General features: G+C 36.9%; 1 protein-coding gene across 1 annotated transcript in view; it reads left to right on the top strand.

Annotated features, from left to right (window-relative positions):
- The window catches only part of Malrd1 (MAM and LDL receptor class A domain containing 1), a 694431-nt gene that overhangs the window by 163260 nt on the left and 520177 nt on the right, over window positions 1-10994 (top strand). The window contains exons 14-16 of the mRNA XM_031373295.1: window positions 9214-9366; window positions 9637-9742; window positions 10174-10541. Of these exons, the coding sequence (XP_031229155.1) occupies window positions 9214-9366; window positions 9637-9742; window positions 10174-10541 (627 nt within the window). The remainder of the gene's footprint in view (window positions 1-9213; window positions 9367-9636; window positions 9743-10173; window positions 10542-10994) is intronic.

The raw sequence follows: 10994 nt of genomic DNA on the forward strand, positions 1-10994 counted from the left end.
TATATATATAAATCTTTAATCTGGTGGGGTATAACATTACCTAGTTTCTTCAGGGCATTCATCATCATCATCATTCATCTTCTCAAATATCTTTTCCATGTCTATTAAAATGATTAAGTAATTTTTGTTTATGAATTTATTTATATTAAATTTGTTGATTTATTTGTGTTGTGTTAAGCTATCATTATATCCCTGATCTAAAACCATCTTGATCATAATATACAATACTTTTAGATGTTGTTAAATTAAAGTTGATAATAATTTGTGTATGAACTTTACATCTATGTTCAACAATGTCCCCACCCTCTTTCTGTCCACTTGTTCTTATAAAGTTTGGTATTAGGCTTGTTGTGTTGACTATATTTGAAAACACCTCTTCCATTTTTATTTTCTGCAATAATTTTAAAAAACCTGATATAAAAACCTTTAAAGTCTGATACAAAAGAGTAGCTCTGTCAGGTCCTAGGCTTTGGTTTTGGGAGCCTTTCTTTCCTTACCTTAAGTTCTATTTTCATATTTTTAAGAATCTCTTGTTTAAGCTTAGTACATAACACATACCTAGGGCCTTATTAACTTTTATTTTGGATAATTTCCTACATGTGTGCAATGTATTGCAATCATATTGATCTCCCTATTATCCTCTTTTCTTCTTTTATGCTCCTTCTCCTACTGACTCACTTAACTGGTTCCCTCCTATTGGTGTGTGAGTGTGTGTGTGTATGTGTTTCTCTGTGTGTGTGAGTGTGTTTCTCTGTGTGTGTGTCTATGTGTTTCTGTGTGTGTGTGTGTGTCTGTGTATCTCTGTGTGTGTGTGTGTGTGTCTATGGATCTGTGTGTATATGTTTCTGTGTTAGCATCTCTGTCTCTGTCTCTCTCTCTCTGTCTCTGTCTCTGTGTGTGTGTGTGTGATGTATGTGCAGATAGCCACAGTTCCTATGAACTGATTGTTGCAATATCCATATCTATCCATGTGTGTGTCTATGTGTTTCTCTGTGTGTGTGTGTCTGTGTAAGCATATCTGTGTGTGTGTGTGTGTGTGTGTGTGTGATGTGTGTGTGCAGATAGTCACAGCTCTTATGAACTCATTGTTTCTGTGTGTGTGTTTCTGTGTGTTTCTCTGTGTGTGTCTATGTGTCTGTATGCGTGTGTCTATGTGTTTCTGTGTGTGTGTCTATGGGTGTGTGTGTTTGTGTGAGCATCTGTCTCTCTCTCTCTCTCTCTCTCTGTATCTATGTGTTTCTGTGTGAGCATCTCTGTCTGTGTATATTTGTGTTGTGTGTATGCAGATAGCCTCAGATCCTATGAACTCATTGTTGCAATATCCATATCTATCTATGTGTGTGTCTATGTGTTTCTCTCTCTGTGTGTGTATCTGTGTGAGTATCTCTGTCTCTGTGTGTGTGTGTGTGTTGTGTGTGTGCAGATAGCCACAGCTACTATTAACCCATTGTTTCTGTGTGTGTGTCTGTGTATCTCTGTCTCTGTCTCTCTGTCTCTCTGTCTCTCTGTCTTTGTCTCTCTCTCTCTCTCTCTCTCTCTCTCTGTGTGTGTGTGTGTGTGTGTGTGTGTGTGTGTGTGTGTGTGTGTGTGTGTGCAGATAGCACAGCTCCTATGAACTTATTGTTGCAATATCCATATCTATCTGGAAGACAGCACTTGATAACTCCTCACCCTGTCCTCTGGCTTTTGTGATGTTTTCACCTCTTCTCCCATGATGCTCCCTGGGCTCTGGAGAGATAACATAGATGCCTCAACAGTCACTTATCCTTAGAACCATGTCCATCTAAGAGTCTCTGCAGTAACAACTGATTGCTATAAAAACAAACAAACAAATAAACAAATAAAACAAAAACTCCCGTGACCATGGCTGGAAGAGCATTCACTAGTCTATGTATATAAACATAAACACTTAGAAGGCAGAGTTATCACATGCTTATTTAGCAAAACATCAGTATGGGATCCCCTCTGGGGCCTGTGATGTAGCTAGACACAGGCTTTTGGATCAGTATATGATACCAAGCATGTATACCCTCCTTTTCTAGATTTTTGCAATATCCTATTTTATAAGTTAAAATGTATAATAATTCAAATATTAATTAATATTCATTTTATGGAATGAATATATACAAAAGAGTATACAAAAAAGGTGTTAATAAAAATAATTTATTTCATATTTATTTAACATGTAGGACTTGCTTCCTCACCTGTTACTCTGGTGTTTCCTTCACCACCCAGTTTTCTCTGAAGACATTTGTTACTGTGTTCATTAAGACTACATTGCTATTCTTATAGATATACTTATTAGGCATTTTATTGTTCTGTGTTTATCTATCATCTATCTATCAATCAATCTGTCTATCTATCTATCTATTTGTCATCTATCTTTGTACCTATGTATCCATCTATTTATTTATCACCTATCTATGTATCATCAATTATTTACTGATCTCCATTAATGCTACTCTCTGCAGCTCCTATGTATGGAAGGTGTTTTTTTCTATTTTATTGTCTTTTTCATTTTATTGGTATGGGGATGTTCCCTGTACCAATGTCTGTGTGTGTGTTAAGTATATACATAGAGTACATAATATCATGAATTGTGAATATCGGTTCTGGAATTTTACTCTTGCTGTAAACTAACAACTTCACATGCTATAATTCCTGGGATGCTGAAGGAAGTGGGGAATTCCTGTCTGACACAGATGGCCTTATCATTAAGGATATGTTACTCAATGTGGGTATTATTCTGAGCTGCTCTTTCCTGCCCCTTTGAGTGGGAAACAAAGAACTATAGGGGTATGTGCACAGGAAGTAGGTTTACATAGCAGTTGGGGATCTCAAGCTTTAAATGGAATGCCAACCAATTTGTTTATTTCTAAATTTTATGAAAACTGGGCTTTTATTACATAGAAAAGTCAGTTGTCCTATGCAAAGAATAGATTTGTACTCTTTAATTATCCTTGAAAGGACAGCCTTCAACAAAATGGTATTCAATAGGTGGTTTCCATTATAAGAGGTTGCCAAAGCATGAGAAATGCATGGAGAATTGTCTAGTAACAGTCTAGTCTGTGTTGGACATGTCATAGGATTACTTTAAAACCATATTACAGTTATAAGCTTTTAATGGGAACATTTGTGGTTTAAATTTATTTTCACTGATAAATAAAATCACAAATTTATATATATTAAAATATCTGCATGATAGTACAATGAACCATTATTGTTTAAAAAGCAGTAATCCTGATGATCAAATGCTGTTCTTTTTTATACATTGGCTTTCTTTTAGAATATACAATTCTTTCTATTCACTATTACAGACTTCTTTTTCATTTAATCACTCATTTGCTAATCCTTTCTCTGTTATATATGTTAAATAGTTAATGAACATTAACTATTGATAAAGTCCAGAGTGCAATTACTTCAACCTTATCTTAACTTCAAGCATATAATCACCCCTGGCATAATAAAAGCTAAAATTAAAATTAAGTAGTTACTAAAGTAGACAACATGCTTTAAAATAAAGATACTGTATTATTGCACTTGAAATTTAAAATAATAACTGCCTAATCAAAGCACAGCCTAAATGAACATAAGCCACCACACTAGATTACTCAACTTTTAGTCTTCAGTGTAATAAAGAAAATATATAATAAACATTTTTTAAAAAAAGAACTCAAGAAAGTGTGTGTGTGTGTGTGTGTGTGTGTGTGTGTGTGTGTGTGTGTCTTATACATGTTGACGTTGATTCAGTATATATGCACATAGGAGTGTACATGTATGTATGAAGGTCAGAGGTCTATGGCAGGTGTCTTCCTTAAGTATTTTTCACCTTGTCTTTTTGTGACAGCATCTTTCTGAAGCTCCCCCTGTTGTTTCAGCTGATCTGGATAACCAATGAGTTACTCCACCTTTCTCTCCAACTCTCCTCCTAGCACCAAGGTTACAGATACTGCCTGTCATAGTTAGGGTTTCATTGCTGTGAAGAGATACCATGGCCAAGGCAACTCTTATAAAGGAAACCATAGTTTCAGAGGTTCAGTCCATTATCATAATGACAGGCAGCACGGCAGCTTGGTGCAAACATGGTCCTGGTAGAGCTAAGAGTTCTACATCTTGATCCAAAGACAGCTAGGAAAAGATTGGCTTCTGGAGACAGCCGAGTGGATACTCTCTTCTGCACCGGTTGGAGCTTGAGCACTAGGAGCCTGCCTTCATAGTGAAACACATCTTCCATTGAGGACATACCTATTGCAAGAAGGCCACACCTCCTAATAGCACCACATCCCATGAGCCAGACATATTTAAATACATGAATCTATGGGGGCCAAACCTATTCAAACTACCACCCTGCCATTCCAAAGTATTTACCTAAGTACTAAAGATCAAACTCAGTCACTTTACGTGACAGCCTCTTTAACTGACTGAGCCATCTATCCACTCTTTAGAAGAAACAAAGCTTAAAGAAGGAGAGAGTCAAACTTGATTACTATTACTATCTATGTTTATGTAGTTTTAAAATGGCATGTTATAATTGTTAAAAACTATTATTTGAAATAAAATTTTATTAATTCTTTGAGAATTTTTTATGAATTTCATATTGTATAATATGAGTCCCATTTATATCCCTATTTCTCTTTCCCATTATTACTGCCAGATATTCTTCCCCTACCCTGTTACCCACCTGTGTTATCTCTCTCTCTCCTTAAACCATTGAGTCCAGTTCCTATTACTCAACTACTCTTTAGTCTGGAGCCTCTCCTGAAGTGGGACCAATATATAAGGGGTCACAGTATTAAAGAAAATGGATTCTTTCTGTTCCAGAAGCTGTCAAATCCCAATAGTTCTTCAGCCAGTGGTGTATTTTTGTGTCTACTTTCCCCACTCCATGCTGGGATTTTTTTATCTGATTAGAGGTGTGTGCTGTCACAATCACTGGGTTCATATGTACATCTACCCTGTGATGTCTGGAAGACAGCTTCTTAAAAAGGCTCTTACAATTTTCTGTCACTTCTCCCCTGATGAACCCAGAGCATTGAGGCACAGGTATCTGGTATAAAAGTCTCATATAGAGTTAGGCACTAAAAAGACTCTTATTTTCTCTATATGTTGATCAAATGAAGGTTACTGTGTTAATTGACTTCTACATCAAAAAGAGGAACAGGGACTCTTGTAAGTTTTCTTCTAATTGCTACATTCAGGCAGCATGTGACACCTTATTTCCTCACACAAGTAAGTGTAACAAAACATTATTGAGGGCAGTAAGTAATTTTTCATGGGTATTTCTTGGGGAATATATAAGATAGTAGGTGTTTCAAGATGTTTTCCACAGAGAATCAATGGTTGTTGGCTCAGATATCTGTAATCTACAGTGGCAGCTTTTGAAATTTAAATTTATTTTATTTCACTGTTTCATGCATATGGTGCTCATTCTGCAGGAATGTTTGTGCATCACATGTTTACCTGGTACCCAGGAATGATAGAAGATAGTGTTAAATGCGCTGGAGGTGGGCTATCAGACAGTTATTAGCTACCATGTGGGTGCTAGGGAACCACCCAAGGTACTCTGGAAAAGAAGTGAGTGCTCCTAACTCTTGAGCCATATCTCTAATCCATCATGACATTAAAAAAATCATTCAAAGTTACACCTACCCTCTTTTAGTCAGCATGGCACCTGCTCATAAGGTGTAAATAAAAGAATTTGTGTTCAACCTCATTATATATCAGTGCATAATCCTGCTAAAGTGTTTTAATGCTTTATACAATGCCCAAATTATTAGTTTGGAGTTCCCTTTTGCATACTTTATACTTATTCCTTTCATTAACTCAAATGGGATCATTCAAACCATTCAGTTCTAAGACACTGAAAGCAAAACAGACAGTGTCTGAGTCTGGATATTTACCATCAAAAGTCTTCTTGGATTCCATACCAGTTCAATTTCTTACTCTGAAATGTCTGCAAAGCTGACAGTGATGAACCTGTGTGTCAGCCTTCCAAGAGTCTCTTAACACACTATCCCCAGAGGCAACACATGTGATTACAATTAACATAATTAATAGAGCCCACACAGGTAATTTTTCTCACAATAATTAAAAGCCATTGTGGAGTCATTAGCTTTTATACCCATAGTCATAGAAAAGACAAGAATTAGTTTCAGGCATTCTGGGTCAACAGGCATTCAGTTACAGCTAGAACTGTTCCAAGCACAAAGTTTCCTGCATGTGAACTCTGAGGAAATAGTGCTGTAATACTGTTTTTGCAGGTGTTGCTTGTAGTAGAGATAATTGAGGAAGTCAACAATGTTCTGGAATCAGTGGTAATCTTTGAACTTCATTTATTCAAACATATGCAGAACATTCCTCAGTAAGAAATGGCTATGGTGTGCACAATTGTTCATGTCTGTTCTGGAAAGGTATATGTGCAATTAATGGCTAGACTGGAGACTAATTTCATTTTTACATTTATAAGTAATTAAGCTCTTAAAATGTGCATAAGAACCTGGGAATGAAGAATGGTAGAAAAGAACATTTGAATTTTGATGGCACTTTTTGTATTAAAATTGTTTTCTCTTAAAATTATTCTTTCATTGATTCATAAAAATTATATATTGTACATTATACATTGTATATTGTATGTTATATGTTATATATTATATGTTATATTATATATTATATATGTTATATATATATGTATAAATGTATGTGTATCATTCAGTGTTTTCACACATGTATGCATAGAATAGTATTAAGATCATGGAAATTATATCTGTATCTTTGAATATTTTTTGTGGAACAAGTATTTAAAGCCATCTTTTATCTTCTTTGAAACATGGAGCATATTATGATGTTCCTTAGTCATCCCCCTATATGATAGCACACCAAGGCAAGTTGCCCAATCCCATCCATGGCTTGCTAAGCAATAGCCAACCTTTGCCCATCCTTTCCTTCTCTCTCATTTCTGGTAGCCACCTTCTACTCTCAAATTCTGTAAGATCTACACAGGAGCCAAGGGCATGAAGTATTTGCTTTCCCTTCCTGATTTCCAATTCATGGCCATTGGGAGTAATGCTACAAAAGTTCAGCCAAAGCTGATTCGTTTTTTCAGAGTGTTGCTAAAGGGGCCAATTCTAAGAGAACTAAAAAGTCTGCTCAGTGGTGCTTCTAGGCCTCCTATCATTGGAGTACTCACCATGTCTACAGCATCATGTTCCTTTTATCAGAAAATCAGGTTTTCTCTCTGGGTAGTTGTATGAGGTACACATTGTCTACTAACAACAATGTGTTGTCATCTATTTTTGTATACTAAGAATCCTTATAACCTCTACTGAAGTTCATCTGATGCAGGAATCAAAGCATTTGTTTCACAGGGACTAACATGGCATCTAAATATTTTTGGGGCTTTCCAAATCTGTGCATGCTTATATTTTATTTGTATATTGTATGGTTAAAATAGATAAAGCTTTTAAGCCGCAAATATGTAAACATTCTTTGCATTTTATTCATAGTTCACAGTTATTATTTCTTTTTATTGTGAGTACCATTTAATTTTGCTTCACAATAGTCTAACTATGAGAAATCATTATTTTAAGTATGAAATGCATTCTTCATCTTGTGCATTTAAAGTTGTGTCTGCTAATTGAAATATGGCTTTTATTTATTCACTGAAGTACTCAGTATTTAAAAGCATTTTAGATGCCTTTACACATTCCACTGATTTTGACAAGAGTTGAAATGAAAATGATATGCTGGTCAAATTTCAGGCAGGAAATTTAATAGAAGACAAATATGTTTTTGATATTACATATTTGAGAGAAACTGTCAAATATTAGATATGACATGTATGTCACATACGTAAATAACATTTTCAAAATTTAGGATGATTTATCACCAGCTTAGAATGCCCTTAGAAAAACTTCTAATTTCATTTATGTCATACTCTCATCCACAGGTGGATGCTTCTTTCCTTACACCTTTACAATGGAAATAGAGTCCATGTCCTTGGCCAAAAGTAGCCAGTGGTGAAGGATCTCAATGAGTCAATCACAGTGGTGAAGGATCTCAATGAGTCAATCACAGTGGTGAAGGATCTCAATGAGTCAATCACAGTGGTGAAGGATCTCATTGAGTCAATCACAGTGGTGAGGGATCTCAATGAGTCAATCACAGCGGTGAAGGATCTCAATGAGTCAATCACAGTGGTGAAGGATCTCAATGAGTCAATCACAGTGATGAAGGATCTCAATGAGTCAAACACAGTGGTGAGGGATCTCAATGAGTCAATCACAGTGGTGAGGGATCTCAATGAGTCAATCACAGTGGTGAAGGATCTCAATGAGTCAAACACAGTGGTGAGGGATCTCAATGAGTCAATCACAGTGGTGAGGGATCTCAATGAGTCAATCACAAGTGGCAGTCACTTTTCACTGACTGCTCATTACATTAAGGGAATTCAGATCATGCCTTCTGGTTTATCTTTTTTCCAATGTAATAACCAGATTTTTCTCTTTTTTTCAACTTTTATATAAAGGGATATTTCATAACTTGCCCATTTGTGGCCTTCATTGATGACATTGCACACTTTCTCCTAGACTTCCTTTCATTCTTCTTACTGAAGCCCCATCTTCATCACCTGTGTCATAGTGTCCTTGTGGAACTGTATGAAGTGTTCAGCACCACGGCTCTTGTGCAAGCACTTAGCAACGGTTACCCATACTACTGCACTCGTCATTCATGGCTTCTGTCCTTCCTGACTCTTCTTTGTTTGTTTACTAGAAGAGTTTGGGAACATTAACTGATTTCTAGGCATATTTTCTAGGAAAACATTTTACATTCTACACAATTCAGGTGACACACATGCCAATATTTGAAATACCAACCCCTATAGAAACAAACTCCCTGCTGATGTTGAAGGAGGAGGAATTAAGTGATTATTAGACTGATGTAGCAAATGTTAGCAATTCCTTAACCAACAAAGCTGACTGATGCTGCTCCCTAGGAAAGAATGTTTGGGAAAAATTGAATTTCTGAAATTGAGAATTCTGCTTTTTCTGTTTTTAGTATGAGAAGCACATCCCATTTTCAGACCTAGAATGATCTTATTTTTCCTTCTGTGACTCTTTGTACCCGAAAGAGTACTGTGAGGCTATATCTACTTGAGTGCTGTATTCCCAACGCAGGGAACTCTGGAAGTCTAAAAGTTTCATTTCTCTTCTTTAGTTGCTGATTGTGATTTTGAAGCAAACAGCTGTGGGTGGTTTGAAGCCAGTGGTGGTGACCATTTTGACTGGGTGTGGAGCTCCCAAAGTGATCTTTCTGCTGATTTAGAACAACAAGCTCCACCTAGAGATCACACTCATGGTACAGCTCAAGGTAAGACCCTAAAGATGCTTTATGCACACCCATTGACTGCTGGGTTTAGATCTGGGGGTTCCTGTGTGAAGATCACAGCATGGTAGGACAACATTGACAGTCAGCTGGGCTGCCTGCAAGATATGATTTCTATCAGTATTGACGTTTTATTGTTGTGCAGTTTTAGTGGACATGAAATGCACTTGGCATTGCATTAAGAGACAGAAGGGCTCTCATTGCATTGCAGAATCTAGTAGGTAAACTTAATAATCTGTTTTTATATCCCCACAGGGCATTTCATGTTCATTTTGAAGAACAGCAGCAGCTTGTTTCAAACTGCTAAACTTCAGAGTCCAACTTTCAGCCAGACAGGGCCTGGATGCACACTGTCATTCTGGTAACTATATATGATGGTGAATTATCCTAGTAGGATAGTGGCTGCAGGCATATCCCTGCACATGCCAGCTACTCAAGTTTTATCTCTGCTTGTACTTTATAATGATTACTGTATTAAGTTAAAACAATTTTAATTTCAGAGTATAATATTAGTATTGGTTAATTTATTCCTTAAGATGAAAGGAGGGCTTCCCTTCTAGCATTGGATTTTAATTTAATTAGGAATCTCCCTGTGTCTTGCAAGGGGTTTCCAGGTTGGAAGAGTCAAACAATATGCATCTCAGTAGACAAATTCTGTCAAATGGCTAATTACAAGTACTGTGGGAAAGAAATGTGTCCATTGCCACAATTACCTAGAAATTGGAGAGGAAGCATCCAAGGATCAACGATGTAGTCTCTCTTATGATGTATTTATATATTATGTTCTTTCAGGTTTTATAACTATGGACTATCAGTGGGGGCAGCTGAGTTGCAGCTACATCTAGAAAATTCCAGGGACACCACCGCTCTCTGGAGAGTGCTGTATAACCAAGGCAACCAGTGGTCAGAGGCAACTGTCCAGCTTGGACGCCTCACTCAACCCTTCTATCTGTCGCTAGAGAAAGTCAGTCTGGCAGTTTATAGTGGGGTCTCTGCTATTGATGATGTCCATTTTGAAAACTGTGCTCTTCCTCCTCCTGTGGAGAGCTGTGATGACCCAGGTCACTTCTGGTGCAGACAGACGAAGGCTTGCATAGGAAGGCAGCAGCTTTGTGATCTGGTCGATGATTGTGGGGACCGCACAGATGAGATTGGATGCGGTAAGTTAATTAGTTACTTTTTAAAATTAAGGGTTTTTTTTTTTTGGTGGGGGAGGTACTATGTTTAGCATCCCTATCGGGTTAGTAAGTATTGGTCTTGATTAGTTCACTGCCAATGACTAAGATATAATTGAAAAGTTGATGAATACTGTATGGTTGGTTAGTCAAATTAACTAGACATGTCAGTATGATTGGTTTTTTTGTTTATTATTGTGTTTGTATGCTATGTGTGTGAATGCTTATGCATGCCACACATGGTGCATGTGTGGAGGTCAGAGAACAACTTGCCTGGAGATACTTCACTCCTTCCACCATGTGGGTACTGGGGATCAAGTTATCAGGTGTAGTGCCAAGTACCTTTAAAGCCGAGCCATCTTGCCAGCTCCTTCCCATTCATTTTTTTTTTTTATTTTAGATATTTTCTTTATTTACATGCGAATTTCTCCTTTCCCA

Source organism: Mastomys coucha, unplaced genomic scaffold (assembly GCF_008632895.1).
Source record: "Mastomys coucha isolate ucsf_1 unplaced genomic scaffold, UCSF_Mcou_1 pScaffold15, whole genome shotgun sequence".
Taxonomy (NCBI): domain Eukaryota; kingdom Metazoa; phylum Chordata; class Mammalia; order Rodentia; family Muridae; genus Mastomys; species Mastomys coucha.